A 20,252-nucleotide genomic window follows, 5' to 3' on the forward strand; every position below is an offset into this window, starting at 1 on the left:
ACCAATAGTCCACGGAGGGCGAGGGATCGGCACCGGTAACCGAACCCGTCACCCAATGCTCAAATTCGGACCCCAGAATTCCACCCGAATCCTTCCTAAGGCCACCAGTGAAGATAGGAAGACACCTTGTGTGACGCCGGTCTTCCGAAGGGAGGCAGGGGTCGATTGTTGGAATTCATAAAGCGCTGCGCAGACGGTTTCGCGTATGACATTGAAGTATCGTGAGAGATCCCGGCACTGTGATGTCATAGGCCGATCGGTCTGCGCAGATACGTATGATTTCTCTGAGAAATCTTGTATACTGTTACATTTTTTTTTAATGTAGAGAAAACAAAGTTGTAGAGGATAAACCAGAATTTACTAATAATTCAAATACAAACAAACGTACGAACTTTAATTTGGATTTATTCAATAAATCTATGTTAATTATTGGATACGGTCTTTCTGATCAACATAAATACACTCCAGTGTCCAGTAGAGGGAGCTAGTGTTGTTTTTTACAGCTAGTGTTGTGTACATTTTAAAGCAGAAGTATGGAAATTATACAGCAACTAAAATTATTATATTTAAGCTTTTAATAGATTACAGCTCCATGTTATGGTAGACAAAATATCAAATATGCTGGCAACTTGTTAGCTGTTTTTCAGCACTATAATGAATCATACAAATCAAAACAGTCTGACAATTAAGAAAATCTGTGATTTTTTGGCCTTCATTATAAAAAAAAAATCACTGGGCCAGTACCCTTTCAAAAAGTACAGCTAGGTGCAAAAGAGTTCATAATAGTACCTCAAAAGTAGGTGTTGGTACCAAAGAGTGCATCAAAGATACATACCCATACGGCAAACCTTCATATAACAAATATTTCAAAATGTAGTTGAAAATATATTTAATTTTAACCTTATTCAAACCAGATATTTTTAAAAAAAAATTCTACCAATTGGACATGAATTTGCCTTGGTTAAACATATATGTAGAACTAAATATATGTTTTAAATGCAAAATATACAAAAAGTGGCAAAAAATATATTGGTGAAAAATATATTTTTGTAAACATCTTTCAGCCAATAAATTTTCTTGGCCATTTTTTTATATTTTTAAATATATTTCAAAAGGTATCTACAAATATATAATTTTTGCCATGGGTATTAGTATCTCAAAGGTACATTTTGGTACCAAATGTATATATAATGGGACATAAATCATTATAGGAACTTTTAAAGGGCACTGTTATGTTAATAACAGTTAATAATATGTTAATAATAATATGTTAAAGGGTACATATTTTAACCATTTTCTCTAAAAGCGTTGGAACAAAACTTAGGTCATTTAAATGGTTGGTCATTGAAGCAAAAAAGTTCTCCATAATTGGCAGGCACTCAACTGTGAGCAATAAATGCAATATGCAATGTTTGAGCAAATCAGATTTTTTATTTGATTGCTCATAGTGTCTGAAACATCATAAATAACAAATATTTTTAAATTTCCCATGGGAAAACGACTGTCTTTCTGCTTCAACAGCATAAAATATTCCAGATATTGCTCGATGACAAATGATGTTTTCACAAATTGCAAGGAACAACAAAAGGTGAATCTGTTGTTTTAAGCTAAAAGACTGTAACAGATATAAAAGCAGGTGAAATGCTATAGCTGAGCTTTTAAAAGTAAAAAACTAAAGGACATGCAAAGTTTCTAGATGAAGTTATGTACTCAAAGCCCTCCCCATTCTGCCATTAAACTAAATTGATCAGCAGTACACAGCATATCCAATCCGTAAGTGCTGGCATGCCTGAGCCCGAGTGCTTTTGGCCAGAGCAGCATCTTTCTGCTAAAACATCTCGGTTCAAGTCAAAGGCTCAGCACTGCAACCTTCAATCTTGTCAAGGAAATGCAGCGTTTCTGGGTTCGGAATCGCTGATGGGATCGATACAGCGCCCCGGATGTCCCCACGTTTGTCTCATTTCTCCAAAATTATGGCAACTTTTGAAATTAAAAACAAGGAGTGACTAGAATTTTAAATTCCATCCATAAATTAAATATCATATTCTCTTTGCAGAATGATAATGTTGCATAAAGTATGCTAGATTTTTACATTGTGTCATCAAAATCAAATGCAGACAGATAAGTTTAGTATTTATTCATAGCAATCATGCTAAAATGCCTGTTTTGATCTTCCAAACCTTTCACATTATTGTTACTTTAATGCATTTCACTGCTTTTTATGCTAGGGTCAATACAAGCATTTCAGCACAGACATCAGATGATGCAAGGATATTGGCAGAGTAAAGTAAATGAACTTGATGAACTTGATGAACTTATAAGCTGTGCCAGACCAAACCTACAGATTCACAAAACTGACCACTGCAGCACAGTTTATACCTCAAATATAGTATGCAACTCATCATCGACCTTCATCGTTGCTTTAAGATGCATCATAGTCTGTCTGTGGGCTGGATGTGGGTGTCGTTGTGGGGTGTGGTCTGGGTGCAATGCAGTGCTGGACCAGCCCACGTCACAAGTGGGACCACCTCTCCTCATCTGTAACTGCATTTGCCATTATCTTACTGGGAGAAAGAGAGAGAGAGCAGTAGGGGGGAGTAATAAGGTTTCAAACTGCACTGCAGATTCTGGGTGTTTCCTTTTAGGTCGTGAACAGAGGGTAAAGGTCAGGTGACAGCAGGTCATTTTCTAGTCATGCTGCAGCATCTTTTGCACCAAATGCATGGTCAAAAATCCAAGAGATACCTTTTTTACTAAAAAGAAAAACAGCATGATATGATGAGAGATAGGTACAGTATTTGTCCTCATATAAGGCTTTAATAGATTTGACCATAAAAGTTGGCGCGGACGTAGAGGTTGTTCATCATTTTGACTCAACAGCCTGAGATGTAGTGTGAGTGTGTGTGTTTGGCCGGCACATACACGTTTACACGAGATTTATGTCCACTGCAGTAATGAAGTTATACTTGCTCTGTTCCTTGGCAGAAACATTAGCAAATACCTAACAAGATCTCCGCAGCAGGGTTTGATGGTAGAGACTTATCTTAGAAACTGCTGTCCTCTGTGCGTATCGAAATACCATTTCTTCCTTTTGTCACAAACAGGTCTGTTCCTGGTTGTTTAGCTGCAGTGATAAAAACAAGATTTGTTAGGATATACAGCACTGAATTTATGCACATGCAGCATGCAAAACTATTGTTATTGTTTTTGCTTCATGTGCATTCTGGCATGCATGGTTTTAAAGGGCACTTGGGAAATTACAATACTGAGTCATAAAACCCAGCCTATCCCTCAGTGGGATGTGCCATGAAACGATGTGCAGTTGATCTTGTATACTGTAGATATGTGGCTGAGCATTGCATAAGCAGCGCAAAAGGTCATGGGTTTGATCCAAACACATATTTTTTTTTGGATATTTTGGATAAAAGCATCAGCCAAATGCATAAAAGTAAATGCACTTGGAATAAATGAACCAATGCTGGCATTTAAAAAAATTCCTTTGCTTATTATTTCAACACACAATCAAATATAAAGTAACTCTTGAAAAATATTTAATTTAAATAAAAACAGATCTTCTCGTAGTTTGGTTTGCATACTATTTTAAAATAGTAGGCAGAATAAGTATATACTTTGCAGTATGCAGTAAGCTATACTCACAGAGCAAAGAGATCAGATTATCTATTGATTTTGTGTTGTGTTAATGTTATATTGCTAGTATCAATGTTCTTCATTAGTTTGACTTCAAATGACGTAGTTAAATATGTCATGAGCCAATCCTAATCAATATGAAGTGATCTGTTTCATACTAGTTGTGGCATTTGAGTAAACTATTTCAATGACTACTTAAAGTGATTTATAAGCATTTAAAAGCATGCATTCTAGTTGAATACTATATAATGTAAGGCTTTAAGTTAAGTAAATATTTTTGATGAAGACACTACATCTTATAATAGCTTCAAAGGTCTGTATGTGTGTGCGTGTGTTCATTCATTTCTGACACACACTCACTTTATCTATCAAACACAGACTCCAGTCTGCTGTGAAGCAAACACAAGTGGTGTTTCCACCCTGTCGGGCATCTCTATAAATGAGACATCAGATTCACGTCTGTGTTTGTGTGTTTTGTGTGTCTGAGCATTCAGTCGAGTGCAGCTGGGTGCTGCAGAGGGGCGGAGCTTCAGATTTACACCCAACAATGTGCAGAAGAGCAGGAGAGCAGAAATGTGAGTTTGCAGGAAAACCGGCAATGTCAGCCAGAGCTCAGACTCACAGTATCACCGAGCTGCTGACAAATACAGAGAGATGCTGACAGATTCTGTTCGCTTTTGTTGGACCTGAAAGAGAAAAGCAATATAATGTGAGCATAAAACTCAAATACGTGAGACTGCAGGATCTTAAAGTCTGTTTATATTTATGTTAGAAATTGAAGTCTTTGTTATAAAATGAATGGTGTCTGACAGGAATTCCCAAATCCAATCATTCATTGATCAACAGGACAGTATTACAGACACATGTTTGCATAAAATTAAAAGAATTGATCTTATTTAGGCCTATCCATATGGGACATGTAGCATAAAGCTGTAAGCCTCCAATTATGTCTCTAAACTTAATGTGTTTGCATCTAAACTTGCACATATCTGTGTTTCTTTGTGTTGTATTCATATTGGTTTGGTAATTGAGCCGTGTTGAACTCTTTAGCCTTGTATCGGCCCATACCGTCCCACTGGACCCGACTCAGCATCTCTTCACTTCCCCATTGGCTCACAGCCGAGGCTCAAACATAAACCAGCGCATTACCCAAAAACATGACTGTGCAATTTCATAGCCGCAAAAAGCAACTTTATAAGTCTTTACAATTATATTCCACAATCTAGTATCACTGCTGCAGGTAAACAATGCAACAAAAAAATCCTATGAATATTTAGTATAAATGATCTCACATACTTCCATCACTAAAAGGCATCTCTGAATTTGAACCTCTCCCATATTAGCAAACTGGGTTTGCTCTCTAGGAAAGATTTCTATGTTCTCAATTGATTATCTATATTTTTTATTGATTTATCCCCTCCTTAAAATCTTCTTTTAACCTCTTGACATACTCTGATTATTTCCCATCATCACTGCTGTCAATATAAATCAGCTGATCTTAATGTATTACTGTCTGTATCAGTTTGCATTATTTAACTGCAATCTAACTGGATTCTTATATTGATGTTAAAATCCCAACAGCACTCTCAAAAATGCAGCATTTTTGTCAAATCAACATATATTTTTATTTTTATTTAACTTATAAAAACAAGTTGAAATTATTTAACTTAATATTTTAAGTTATGTCAAGTTATGGCAGGTTATGGCAAGTAAAAACTAAAAAGAGTGTGTTGAATTAACTAGCAAAACAAAGTTGTTTTAACATTTTTTTTTTACAGTGCATGCAACCATACTTCTTTGTTGACATTTAAGTTATAAGTCCTTAAGGTTTTGCATTATAATAAAGATTTTGTAATTTGTTGATAAAATATGCAGCATAAAGTTAAAACAACTTGGTTTTGCAAGTTTTTACTTGAGATAAGTTGACATAACTTATAAAAACAATTTGAAAGTGTTTAACTTAAATTAAGTTAAAGTAACATAATAATATATGTTGATTTGACAAAAATGCTGCATTTTTAGGGCTCCTGCAGGTTTCACTGGAAAACCTAAAAAGTTAACTTAAACCATTTGAGGAAACCAATTGCCTTAAATCATTTAAGTTTTAAAACACATACATTTGAGTACAGTGAACTTAAATGTATTGAGTCATATGCAAATATGCACTTATATTCAAGTTCACAGTACTCATGCAGTATGTATGTGTTTTAAAACTTAAATGGTTTAAGGCAACCAGTGTTCTCAAATGGTTTGAGTTGAGTTAACTTAGCAGGTTTTACAGTGTTCCTGCTGTTATGCGAATAAGTTTTTTCTTCTTTTTCTTTGTAGTTTTGAGTTTCTTAAACTTTTGATTTGTCTGTGTTTAATGTATATTGGGTTTGTGCATATTCTATTTTGTGCCTTCTATAAAGCTTAAACAGTGTTAACTGTGAAATAAGGTTGAATTGAATCGAATTGAATTATGCTGTAAATTAAAATGGTCCCCTACGGTATTTTAAATTAATGAAAAGGCATTTTGGAACCTTGATACTTCACTGCATTATTGAACTTTCAGGATAACAGGGGACAAATATCCAATATATCACATGTAACTGACTGGCTTGTTTAAATTCCTGGCAAGGCCATCAATACAAGAGTGAGAACTTCCAGATCAAGCAGAACTTTTTTTACTTCATTAAAATGCTTCATTAAAGTGATTTGTTGGACAAGCAAACAAAATAAAAGAAACAAACTACAGAAAGTTTAAACATCAGTCAAAACTAACAAATCAACCATTATGTATTAACTCAATACTGTACAACTAACATTGTGAAGTGACCCACACACCTACATGCCCATCAGCTTTTTAGCAATTTTCACTGTGGTGATTTATTAACCAATATATCAGTATTAATCCATTTACTATGTGTAAAAGTCTTAGACCACCATGCCACCATAAGATTTGTTGTTTTTGCAATAGTAGTAAGTATATATAATTATTTCTTAGTTTCTTTTTATAGAATACAACCAGAAAATACAGGCTACATTTGTATGCTGTATGAAAAGCGAGAATAAAATTATAAGATAAATTGTCAATATTTAGCATGAGCCCCACTTACACTTGATCCACCACAGCATGAACCTGTGGGCTCACTTAAAACTAAATTTAAATAAATCCTATTTTCTCATTCTAATTTAATGACTTCTTCAACAGAGTTCAAGATGTGTTCAGTGTCACACTAAGCACTGACTTTAACCTGAAGAAGACATTTAGACACTTTTTTTATAGGAAATATATAGGAAGTATTTTCTGTTTAAAGAAATTTATATATTTGACCCAACATTGAGTTATATGAAACAATCCAGCATTTTGGGTAAAAACAACCCAGCATTTGTTCAAATACAATCCAACTATTTGGATTTATTTCATTTTGATCCAGTGAATAAGCCAGAAATGCTATACCTCATCTTTATGCTAAATTATTATTTAAATGTATTATTTCTTTTTTTTATATATATATTTTATTATAATAGGCTACATGCAGATTTCAAGACAACATATTAATTTAGAAACTAATGATTGTGAGAAAACATAATTAGACTTACATATTCATTTATCACATCACATGATTGTTAAAATTAAAAGCAAATACATGCATTAAAATATATGACTGTGAAATATGTTTGTTACAACCAGTCAAATATCTGCACTGGCGCATTGTGTGACTACTTTTATTGAATTGCTCTGCAAGTGCAATATACTTGACTTTGCTGAAGTCTGCATGCATAATAACAAGCTGTTTATACTGCATTCAAATCCTCTTTAATGGACGAATAATTCACATTTACGATGATTTTGACATGGTGATTTATTTCAGAAATCATAGGAAGCATACCATATCACCATCAACTACCATATCACCATCAATTCTATTAATACACATAATACAGTATATACACAGAATTCACAGTAAACACGTTTATGTAAAGAGCAAATGTTAAAAACTAAATAAAGCAACATAATGTATAAACATTAAGTGCAACAAAAAGGAAAAGTAACTAATAAAATCAACGAGTTTAGTTTTATCCTTGCAAAAAAGCAAACTGGCTTTTTGATTTTTGCGCCCTTTATACAAATGTTAAAGATATTTTTGGTGTTTTAAGGTGAAATGTTAAAGTTCTTCATCTACATCGATTTAAAAAAAAGGGAGGGGGTTACTTGTGCCTCGTTGACAAAGTCAGCCAGCCTATAAATACAACCGCAATGCCCTCATACATCACCAATCCACAAGCAATTCCACCATGGACATGATAGGAACCTCTTCCCGAAGAAGGGCTCTGGAGACGCGGACCACCCGCTCTCCGTCGACCCCTATGCGCTCGCATTCCAGGACTATAAACGGTCTTGGTTTGTATAAAAGAACCTCCGCCGCGCCGATATCCAGATCTTACAACCCCGCGGTGCTCGCATCTCCAGATGGGTTCGAGCTGAGCGCGGCGCTCAGCGGAGACCCCGCACGCAGTAACGAGAAGGAGCAACTTCAGGGGCTCAACGACCGCTTCGCCAGTTACATCGACAAGGTGCGTTTCCTAGAGGAGCAAAACAAACAACTGGAAGCTGAAATCCAGGCGCTAAAGCAGCAGAAATTGTCGCAGTCCCTGCACAGCGATGCGTACGACAGAGAGCTCCGAGACCTGCGCTGCGCCCTGGAGCAACTGCACAAGGAAAGGGCACAAGTCCTGCTGGACACAGAGCACACCGACGAGGACCTACAGCGGCTGAGGGAGCGATATGAGGATGAAGCCCGGGTAAGAGAGAACGTGGAGGCTGCCATTCAAAGCATGAAGAAAGACAAGGACGACTCGATTCTCATAAAGTTGGAGATGGAAAGGAAAGTCCAGGCCCTTGTGGATGAAATTGACTTCTTGCGCCAAAACCACGAGGAGGAGATCAGCGAGCTCCTCGCTCAACTTCAAGCCGCACAGGTGCCGGTGGTGGAGATGAGGGACCTTCAGAAGACCGACATCACCTCTGCGCTCCGGGAGATCCGTGCGCAGTTGGACGGGCTTTCATCCAAGAACCTCCAGCAGGCTGAGGAGGTGTTTCAGTGCCGCTATTCTATGCTGTCAGACGCTGCGGAGCAGAACAAGGATGCTATCAAGTCTGTACGGGACGGAATTGCAGATTACCGCCGTCAGATCCAAGCCAAGAACATTGAGCTGGAGGCTCTGCGAGGTACCAAAGAGTCACTGGAGAGGCAACTGCATGATATTGAAGACCGCCACAACAACGATATGGGCAGTTATCAGGTTTGTTTATGAAATTACTTGCATGTGAAAATGTACAAATTGAACAAAATTTAAAATATATTTAATAAAAAAATTGTATAGCAATATGAAATATTCAACTGAATTAAAACAGTGGTTAAACAAGTTATAGGCTATTTGGATTATTGATGTCCTAAAACAATAAAAACTCTGTGGCGCGTGTGCAAGTCCTGCTCAGTGGGTTTTGAAACACAGCAATTATTGCACAGGTGGTTTGCGCACTGCGTGCGTAATTTACGAGCTATGGTGCAGTCTCAGATTTACATTACAGTCTATAGTACTGAATCTCCTGTTTAAACTTCTTCTCTAAAATCATTTTAAACTGCACAAAAATCATTCGGGACCCCAAAATAGATGACTCACTTTCTCAATATTTGGTGTCCAGTAAATTAATGTTGTTGTTTTAAAAAGAAGATGGATTTGTGAATTAATGTTTCTATGTGTGTTTGGTTTCATCAGGAGATGATCCACCAATTGGAAAACGACTTGAAAGGAGCAAAATGGGAAATGGCGCGTCATATCAGAGAATATCAAGATCTGCTCAACGTTAAGATGGCACTGGATGCTGAAATAGCAGCTTACAGGTACTTTTGCACGCAACCATAAAAATGTTTAATGCTTATATTTCTCTTTATCGTGTACTGTAAAGTCAACAAACCTTATATTGTCGCTCTCAAATGTAGAAAACTTCTGGAGGGTGAGGAGACACGCTTCCAAACCAGTATTTTGAGTCCTGGTTTAGCATACAGTCAGCCGAAAACATCTAAGGTCAAACATAAAATCGTGGAGGAGATCATTGAGGAGACCAAAGGAGAGATTGACATTGACGGTGACCTGGCAGAGGTGGCAAAGGATCTGGCAGAAGAAGCTGGAGAGGAAGAAGAGGAAATTGTAGCTGCTGAAAAAGCCAAAGTGAGTTCTGCTGCTCCTGAAGATGAGGAAGAGGCAGAGGGAGATGAGGAAGAGGCAGAGGAAGAAGAGGAAATTGTAGCTGCTGAACAAGCCAAAGTGAGTTCTGCTGCTCCTGGAGATGAGGAAGAGGCAGAGGAAGAAGAGGAAATTGTAGCTGCTGAACAAGCCAAAGTGAGTTCTGCTGCCCCTGGAGATGAGGAAGAGGCAGAGGAAGAAGAGGAAATTGTAGCTGCTGAAGAAGCCAAAGTGAGTTCTGCTGCCCCTGGATGTGAGGAAGAGGCAGAGGAAGGAGGAGACGAGGAAGAAACAGCAGAAGAGGGAGAGGCTGCTGAGGAGGAAGAGGGTGCAGCAGAGGAAGAGGCTGCTGAGGAGGAAGAGGGTGAGGCAGAGAAAGAAGACGGAGAGGAAGTAGATGAAGAGGAAGAGGAAGGAGAGGAAGAAGAGGAAGCGAAAGTGGAAGTAATTGAGGAGACAGAACTATGCGTTGACAAAACTCCAACATCAGATAAAGAAGAGAAAGAAGGCAGTGACAAAGACGAAGAAGGAGAAGAAGAGAAAGAGGCTGAAGAAGTCAAAGAGGTAGAGAGTGAAGAACAAGCCAAGGATGAGGATGAGAAGAAAGATGCTGATGAAAAAGACGATGATGCCAAAGATGAGACAGAGTCTAAAGGAGATGAAGAGAAGAAGGTTGATTCTCCAGAAGAGGAAACAAAGGCCGATTCAGAAAAGAAAAGTGATACAGAGGAGGAGGAGAAGAAAAAAGGTGAGTCCTCACCAGTAACCGAAGAAAAAGAAGATAAAACGCAGGATAAAGAAGAGGAGGTTCCCACTGCTGACCAAACCAGCCCGGCTAAAGAGGAACCCAGTCCCAAAGAAGAGGTCCTGACCAGAACCGTGGAGACCATCACTAATGGAGACAATGCAGCAACCAAACCAGCCCCAGAGAAAGAAGTAGAAAAGGCAGAAGAAAAACCACAGGAAAAAAAGAAAGTCGCCAAAAAAGTGGAGAAAGTAGCTCCCCCAGCAAAGAAGGAAATTAAAGATAAAGACTGATGCCTGGGTGAAACCTCCACAGGAATTTAGTTCTTACAAATTGTTCAAATACATTTTATTCAATGCAAAATGTGAAAACCAAGCAAAATCAAACACAAAAATAATGCATGTGTGTTGATTGATGCATGTGTGAAAGGAAATAGCCATGCGAAACAGAGATTATAGCGTGTTTGAATTAAAGTGCAAGTACATTATGCTGCTAATGAGTTACATCTGTTTGTAAGAGTTTACAGCAATATGAAACTCTGGAGCTGCTCTGCAGTAATGGTGCTACCACAACATTTGCAATTTAAGCAGAAACTCTTTCAAACTACACGATGGCTTTCTAGCATACTTCATGCCTTAAGACAGAATGCACTGAATCAATGCTTAGAGTCGGTCTGTTACACAAAACAGAAGAACAACCGATAACAATAATACTGTGAAATGTAAAGGTGCTGCAGGTTCGATCTGTAATATTATCACACCAATCAATAAAAAGCTTGTTAAGTCATTACAAAGTCACTTGTGTGCTTGTTTTATATGCTGCTACTGTTGCTATCACCGCAGAGGGAAACATTTCATAGATGTTAACGAATGCACTCTCACAATGCATCTTGTGTTACATCCCCTCATTGTGGTGCATCCCTCCGCGGCCCTCTTAAAGAAAAGTCAAATTAATTAAACTATACAAGGTAGTGCTGTTGGTTTAAGCCTTATTTTTCTGATGTTTTATTTCTGAATAATTAATGTATTTTATAAAATGTCATAAAACTGGAGACCCCCTGGCACCATCTCACAGCCCCCAGTTTGAGAACCACTGCGTTAAAATAAGCATTTTTTTTTTATTATACCTTACTATAATCTAAAGAACCATTTTTACTAGGCTGTGCAATTAATCGTTTTTGATTTTCAAATTAAAGCAATTACAAAAACAAGACAATCGAGGTAAAATGATTAAAATATAAATTGCATGGTGCCAGACTGTGTTTAGCCTATTGCAACACTTACTTAATAAATAAGGTTAAATAAATGCATGTTTTCAAATTAATCATGTTAAATAATTGTGATTATCATTTTGCCCATAATCAAGCAGTCCTTGAGCTTTTTGTAAAGCAGACAGACAGCAGTGTTAACTTTTAATCAAGGTAATGGAGAACATGTACTTGTTAGACCTTGACTTCAGCCATCTGCTGCATAACTGAATTTATCGAACGGTAATAAAATGTCCATTCAATATCCAATTTATCTGTGAAAACACTAACTTGGTTACTAAGACTGCAATGAATCAATGCATACTTGTGACCAAACCCATTTTAAGTGATGGACTGTTATCTACATTAAATCTTCCTAGAGCATTCTGTGAAAATATAACCTTGATATCTTTAATATTGACTTGAGTAATGTCCTGTCAAAGATTGAAATCAATGTGAAATCAAACTTTGATACTCCAAATCTCATCATTAGATTATGAGGCTTAAGCCTGGATTTCACAGGCGGGGTCACATTTGTGCAGAAAGTAACTGGATCTGCATTAGAAATACTTAAGAGAGACTGCATCACAACACTGCGACGGTTGCATGCATCAAGTAATTTAGTAATCATTTATTGCAGCTGCAATGTGCATGCAATGCAACATACATCACACTATAGATAAAATGACAAAATAGGGATTGAATCAAACTGAGTGGTTTAAACCTTTTTGGGGCATTTATCACTATATCACACGAACTCCATAGGCTATATACTAGGATTGTGCTCCGTGCTCAAACGCTGAATAAGCAGAAAATGCTCACATGACTTTAGCTGAGCCCTGAGGTTTACATTATATTGATTACAGCTGTCATGAATAAATAATCCATGCGCAGCACGATGCAGAACTTGATGTGTATATCCTACCAGATTAAATGGATAGGAGCGTTTCTGACTGAGAACAACATTAGATTCGTACTATTTTTGCAGTGTATACTGTGTGTATGAAGGGTATCCCAGCAATAGCTGGGTATAATAGCTGACCAAACACATACGGCTGGACATAAACAAAGTATACATTTAAAAAAGCTAACACATTGTAATCATTTTGCTTAAAGGGATAGTTCACCCAAAAATGAAATTTCTGTCATCGTTTACTCAGTCTCATGTTGTTACAAACCCGCACACATTTCTTTGTTCTGCTGAATAGAAAGAAAGATATTTTGAAATTTTTGTAACCAAACAATTTGTGGACACCACTGACTTCCATAGTAGAAAAAAGGATTCAATGGAAGTAAACGGGGTCCATGAACGGTTTGGTTACAAACATTTTTAAAAATATCTTCCTTTGTGTTCATCAGAACAAAGACATTTTTACAGGTTTGTAACAACATGAGACTGAGTAAATGATGACAGAATTTTTATTTTTGGGGACAAGTGCGCACGCGAAACTAAACTTTATTTAATTTTTGCTTCATGTCCCCAAAAATAAAAATTCAAAAATTCTAAAACTATCCAGTTTAGTTTTACGGAGCCCCTAAGGGGACATGGAGCAAAAATTAAATAAAGTTTAGTTTCACGTGCGCACGTGAAGCTATCGCGCGAGCACGTGACGCTATCGCGCAAGCACGTGACACTATCGCGCGGGCACGTGAAACTATCGTGTGCTCACCTGAAACTATCGCGCGCGCACGTGAAAGCAAAAAATGTTGTCCAATTAATGACTAGCAACGACAATGATTTTGATATAAAATACCAAGAAATATTTTTATATTTCATTAATGAAATGACAAGGAAAATAAAAACTACTCAATTATAAAAGAGGTAAAATTTTTCTCATATTCAACAAATGCAGAAAGGTCTGCACATCCAAAGTACCAAGATTGGGTTTAGGTGCTGGACAACAAAATATAAAGCACAAAAGGAGAAATGTCCGCACACTAATTAAAAATACTCAAAATATTTTATCGATAATGCAACTCTTCGACCTTCAGGTTTTTATTGTATTTTTCTCATATTTTTGTTTAAAAAAAATATTTTGATGGGTTTGGGATTACTGGGGAAAATAAGTATTTGACACATCAGCATTTTTATCAGTAAGGGGATTTCTAAGTGGGCTATTGACACAACATTTCCATCAGATGTAGCCATCAACTCAAATATTGAATTCATATAAAGAAATCAGAACATTTAAGTATACAAGTTGAGTCATAATAAATAAAGTGAAATGACACAGGGAATAAGTATTGAACACACGAAGAGAACAAGGTGCAAAATAGCATAGAGAGCCAGGAGATCACCTGAAATCTGTCAGTATTGAGAGAGAAACCCTGCCAAAATACTTATTTTCCCCGCTGTATTTGAGCAGGTTGCAAAATAAAAGGTTTGGGAACCATTGCCATATACCACATTGCAATGCTCTCTTGATCAAGTGGATCAAAAAAGTTCATCAAAGTTGTCCAATTAGAACGGGTTTAGTATAAAAAAATGTAAGACAACTTTTAGAAAGTTTTTGATCCACTTTAAATGTGCACTAGTATAGTTTAATTTAACAAATGGATCAATTTTTGTTACCAAAACTGGCATTAGTGACAACAGCTATATGCAAAACTATCAAAAATGCAACTTATCCAGTTGTATTTGAGATAAACCCCTTTGTATTTGTGTAGTGTGCTGCTTTATACAGACACCATACAACATGTGTAGTAATACATGCATTAGTAATATTATTCTGAAAATAAAGAGCCACAGAGTACGCACCAGGATAGAGAGGGTTAAGTCAAGTTTTATTAGTAGGCAATGAGGCTCGGACAATAGGTCTAAGGCATTTTCAATACTAAGCACACTTGTGTATTCAGAGAGGCAGTTCACAGTGTCAAACTGAAGGTGAACAACACAACGCACATTTTTTTGCTCTTTAATAAAAAACAACAAACAAAATTCCCTGCCAAGCACAAATGTAAGGCATATATGTTCATGCATACAGAGCTTTGGGAACCTCTATATTAGCATTAAGTTATTCTTGTTTGGGTGCAGTGTGGTTTGCTTTAATTTGAGATGAATCTGAGCAGAAGGGTACAGAGATATCAGCATGTATAAGATACACAGATGAGGTTTGATCACCTCTAGCACCAGGGATTTTGGTCTTGTCTGTTCACTTTTCTTTTGGTTTGCTTTTCTCAGCGTCTCCTCCCTTCTTTGGTTCTTCCTCTTTTTCTTTTCCATCGTCATCCTTTGCTTCCTCCTCTTCAGCTTCCTCGCCCTCTCCACCTTCTTCCTCTTTCTCAGCATCTCCTTCCTCTTCCTGTTTTCCTTCATCCTCACCTTCTTCTTCTTCTTCTCCTCCCTCTTCACCTGTAATAGAAATAAAACAGAATATAGATGTCAGTACTGTGGTCAGGCTGGGCGATTACATTAATTATTAATTAAATTATTGTCATTATGTAGATTTAAACATGTTTAAAAAGTTTGAATCATGTTTATTAAATCAAGAGTTTTTAAATCAAGGAAGTTAAGTCAACTTAGGAACACTGCCGTTACCAAATCACAATAAAAGATCCTCACCCTCCTCTTTTTCCTCTTCTTCTTTTTCTGCTTCTTCCTCACCTTCTCCCTCGCCCTCTTCTTCTTCCTCTTTTTCTCCCTCCTCTCCTTCTTCCTCCTTCTCACCTTCCTCTTCTTCCTCCTCCTTTTCACCCTCTTCTTCCTCTTCCTTCTCCTCATCTTCCACCTTCTCAGCCTCTTCCTCCTCCTCTTCTTCCTCTTTCACCGGGCTCGCTCCTGCTTCCTGTGCCCGGCTGGCTTCTACGATCTCATCTGCTGCGGCAGAGTAGCTCATCAGTCTGGTTCCCATTAGATAGGGGGCGCCAGAGCTCAGGCTGGAATGCACGGAGAACACGGGACGTCCGAAGGAAGGAGTGGCGGCTATAGAGGGAGAAAACACACTGGAGATACCGCCGATACCTCCAACGTTGAAGCGCGTTTCTTCGCCTTCTAGAAGCTTCCTGTTGGGGAGTATTGCAAAGAAGGGAATTAAATTATATAACAGTATTAACAAATGTGAACCTGCTTGTGAAACCCAACTAAAATGATTTTTGTGATTTACTTTAGTCTTGATTTCACAGGTAACTTAGGGTTTTGCAAAATATTCAAGATAAAAATCAGTAATTGAAAAATTCAGACCAATACATAAATACTACTCCCTCTATTGCTAAAAGTGCCAGGCTAAATAGGTCAACTTTTATTTTATTTTATTTACAAATCTTTTGTAAATTCACAACAACTTTACCATAAATATGACTAAATATGTATGCAAATAAATAAAATAAATAAATATGCAATTTTATATATATGTTCAATTACAAATGAAATATTTTATAATATTTTTCTGAAATATATGTCCAGTGTCATGGATGGTTTTAATAAGCAAAAAAAAACCCAGCTTATTTTGTAATTGATTCAAGATTTGCATTTGTTTTTGTCTTGTAAAAATGGTTTAAAAGCGTATGTATATAGCCAGTTTAAATTTTTTTATTGTATTATCATTTCTTGGTTTACAACCTCAAATGTTCCCTAAATGATTACTGACCTGTAAGCAGCAATCTCAATGTCCAAAGCCATTTTAACATTGAGAAGGTCTTGATACTCTTTGAGATAGTGGGCCATTTCATTCTTCATGGACCTGAGTTCATTCTCCAAGTCACTGATGGTATCCTGCACAGACAGAAAGAAAAACAACTTAAATACAATAACATTCACAATCATTTGGCAGACACTTACATTTTTGATCAATATGAGTTTTCCTTGGGGACTGAACCTATGACCTTTGCATTGCTAATGCAATGCTCTACCAATTGAGTTACAGGAATACAATCAATAAGTTATGTAATCAGGAAGTAATCATGGCCCTGTGCATGTAGACTTTGAAGATAAGCTGTAAACCCTTCTGACCTGCATGCCTGCGATCTCTCCGCTCTGTTTATCCTCCACCTCTTGCAGTTGTCTCTCCAGAGACTGATTAAGGCCTTGGCACGCTTCGATCTCAAGGTCTCGAGCTTTCAGCAGGCGGCGATACTCTCCTGCCTCGTCTTTGACGCTGCGGATGTTCTCCGTGTGTTTTGCCGTGTCATCCGCCATGGTGCTCACCTTCCCACGGAACCACTCTTCCGCCGCATGGATGTTTTGCTGAGCCAGGTTCTCATACTGGGATCGGATGTCTCGGAGCGCCGTGGAGAGGTCCGGTTTGGCCACCTCCATCTCCACCGATACCTGCGCGGAGTACTGCACCTGGGCTTGCAGCTCGGCGATCTCACCCTCATGGAGTCTCTTCAGGAAGGCCAGCTCGTCCAGAAGATTATCGGCTCTTTTGTCGAGCTCGGAGCAGGCCAATGACACCTCATCCACACCCTTCCTGGCCTCCACTAGGTGGCCTTCTGCCTTCTCGCGGGACAGGACCTCTTCTTCGTAACGACTCTGCAGAGCCTTGAGGGCTTGCTCCAGACGATCCCGCCTTTCCAGAGCAGCCTGGCGCTCCCTACGTGCCTCATCCACCGCCGCCCTGAGGTCCCTGGCCTCCTGCTCGTAGAACGACCTGAGACGTGAGGGTTCGCAGTGCCTCTGACGGAGCAGGAGCAGCTCGGCCTCCAGGGCACGGTTCTGGAGCTCCAACCCGTGCACGCGTTCGATGAAGCTCACGAAGCGGTCGTTGAGATCCTGGAGCTGGACTCTCTCCTGAGTCCGCACCTCCTTGAACTCCGAGCTCAGCTGAGAAGCCTGGCTCAGGTCCAGGTCCGGTGAGGGAGCGGAGTAATGCATCGCACCACTGTAGGAGATAACGGGAGCGCGGGCCGGCGATGCATAGCTCTGGTAGACGGAACGAGAACGGGGGCTTCCTGCAGCCAGGCTCGTCCCGCTGCGTACCACCACCCGTCTCCGCTGCGTGGCCGGGAAATAGGGGTTGTACCCGATGGAGCTCATGATCGTTGAGAGGAGAGAAGAGAGCAGAAGAGATACCGCAGTGCAGTTGCTGCTGTGAAGAGACTTCTGTGAGGATGCAGAGGCACGGGCAGGGCTTTTATAGCAGTTGGCGAGACTCTGACGCGGAGCTTTTTACTGACACAGCTAATCGATTGCCTTCCAGTCCAGGGTGGGATAGATTCTCGGGGGGGAATTAAAGAAATGGATTAGAAATGTGATGCAGGAGAGAGAGAGAGAGAGAGAGAGAGAGAGAGAGAGCGAGAGAGAGACAGAAAGGGCAGTGAGGACAGATTTAAAGAGCCTGTCAGTGGAAAAACATGCATAGCTTCATCATATAGTTTATTGCACAGAACAATAAACAATGTATTTTGTACTGCAGCTATTATCCCTGCAGGTGTTGTATCAACATCAGCATCTTTTATCTTTAAGTCGCAACAGAAATCAGAACACTAAGCGTGATATTCACTTTGGACATCTTTAAATAAAACATTTGTCTTTTCAATGAAGATGTGCTGTGCATGCATTACAATGAACTCAGTCACCGCAAACCCTAAAGGGAAATCTAAAATATACTGCATATAACAGAAGGGAATGCTTCTCTCTAGTGGTGATCAAAGGTATTTTGAATAATCCACATTGCATTCTTCAGTTTGAAGAATCTTAAAACTGTGAATCAGCAAAATCAGGTCAGATAAAACTAAAAACGGTATCACTTTACAATCAGATTGTATTTGTTACCATAAGTTCATGCCTTAGTTAACAAGAACTAACAATGAAACATTTATTAATCTTAGATCATGTTCATTTTAGCATTTACTAATACATTATTTTTAAATCAAAAGTTGTAACTGTTAACATTAAGTATTGCAGAACAAAATAACATAAATAACTGTATTGGCACTAACTAACATAATACATTTTTTAAATAAATTAATAAAAGATAACAAATGCCAATCAACTATATTTCCCATTGTTAGTTCATGTGAGCTAAACCATTGGCTAATGTTAACAAATACAACCTTATTGTAAAGTGTTACCTCAAAAACATGCCTAAACAACATTTCACAGTTCAAAATATCAGATTTTTAGAGATCTATCCTTTATTTAAATTTTTTAAACGGTTCTGTATACATTTAAAAAATATATATACATTTTCTCAACACAATACATTTTCTTAGCATGCACTGTGACAGCAGTTAATATTTAACTCATTACTGCACTGAAACCCCTAACAAGTTGACTGAACTCATTTGATTGAATAAACTCATTCCCTTAATTCAATTAAGTAATGGGTCTCCCAAAAACATATATATTTCAGTTCACCTAACTTGGTGGCCACATAAACTGAACTTAAATTGTTAAGTTCACCAAACTTGGAGTTTGTACAGTGCACTTAAACAATTAAGTTCACTTGGTGTTCATAAAGACTGAATCTTATTTAACTTTATATAACAAGGTGTAATGAAAAGGTATTCGGGACCGACTCTATGTCACTCAATGAATGAACTTAATTCTCCACAGAAGCACACAAGAAACTACACTGTTCACGTGTATCTTCATTATAGTGGAGAGAAATACATTGAGTTAAATGTGGTGCATGCATAACAAAGGAAACACTGATCACTGGTGACTTCACAAAAAACTAAAATTACAACACAAAAACATCAAAAATGCACTTCAGGGGCGTCAGTTTGTTTTGAAAAGTGGTGGGGACAAAAGATCAGATGAAGAAAACATTACAGCAGGACAAGAAAAATGTTGAATAACGGCCCATCAAAAGTGGGCAGGCCAGTCAACAACACGAAAATACTCAGCATAAAACCCTCAACAATGTCGACTGCACATCTAACAGTCCCTACAACACCAGCTCAACCGAACAGTGCCAAAGCACCATACTGCAGAAAACAGCGCGTAAAGTCAATGATTACAATGAAATTCATTATTATGTAAAAGAAAACACACTATAAGCACACAACACAATATATGTGACCCTGGACCACAAAACCAGTCATACACTGCAAAAAATTATTTTCAAGAAAAAAATTCTTAGTATTTTTGTCTTGTTTTCAGTAAAAATATCTTAACACTCTTAAATTAAGATGCTTTTTCTTGATGAGCAAAATGACCTAAGAAAATAAGTCTAGTTTTTAGACCAAAAATACTAGATGTAAGTGATTTTGTGCATAAACAAGCAAAAAAAATTGCTAATGGGGTAAGCAAAAAATCTTGAAATTTTTTTAAACACTAAATTCAAGAAAAATTCAAGAAAAAATTGCTTACCCCATTGGCAGATTTTTTTGCTTGTTTTATGCACAAAATCACTTACATTTGATATTTTTGGTCTAAAAACTAGATTTTTTGCTCATCAAGAAAAAGCATCTTAATTTAAGAATTTTTAGATATTT

The 20,252-nt window shown here is 37.9% G+C and overlaps 2 protein-coding genes across 2 annotated transcripts; one reads left to right on the forward strand and one right to left on the reverse strand.

Moving 5' to 3' along the window:
- Positions 1-7,762: 7,762 nt before the first annotated feature.
- On the forward strand, positions 7,763-11,424 carry nefmb (neurofilament medium chain b). The gene is made up of 3 exons (XM_065248180.2): positions 7,763-8,937; positions 9,415-9,539; positions 9,639-11,424. The coding sequence occupies exons 1-3, from the start codon at positions 7,930-7,932 to the stop codon at positions 10,918-10,920; spliced, it is 2,415 nt and encodes an 804-aa protein (XP_065104252.1). The 5' UTR covers positions 7,763-7,929; the 3' UTR covers positions 10,921-11,424.
- Positions 11,425-14,636: 3,212 nt separating this feature from the next.
- Positions 14,637-19,931, reverse strand: neflb (neurofilament light chain b). Its single transcript, XM_065248184.2, has 4 exons — positions 16,822-19,931; positions 16,460-16,584; positions 15,436-15,875; positions 14,637-15,225 (listed from the first exon to the last, which is right to left on the reverse strand). The coding sequence occupies exons 1-4, from the start codon at positions 17,845-17,847 to the stop codon at positions 15,026-15,028; spliced, it is 1,791 nt and encodes a 596-aa protein (XP_065104256.1). The 5' UTR covers positions 17,848-19,931; the 3' UTR covers positions 14,637-15,025.
- Between the last annotated feature and the right edge of the window lie 321 nt (positions 19,932-20,252).

Source organism: Paramisgurnus dabryanus, chromosome 11, assembly GCF_030506205.2.
Source record: "Paramisgurnus dabryanus chromosome 11, PD_genome_1.1, whole genome shotgun sequence".
Taxonomy (NCBI): domain Eukaryota; kingdom Metazoa; phylum Chordata; class Actinopteri; order Cypriniformes; family Cobitidae; genus Paramisgurnus; species Paramisgurnus dabryanus.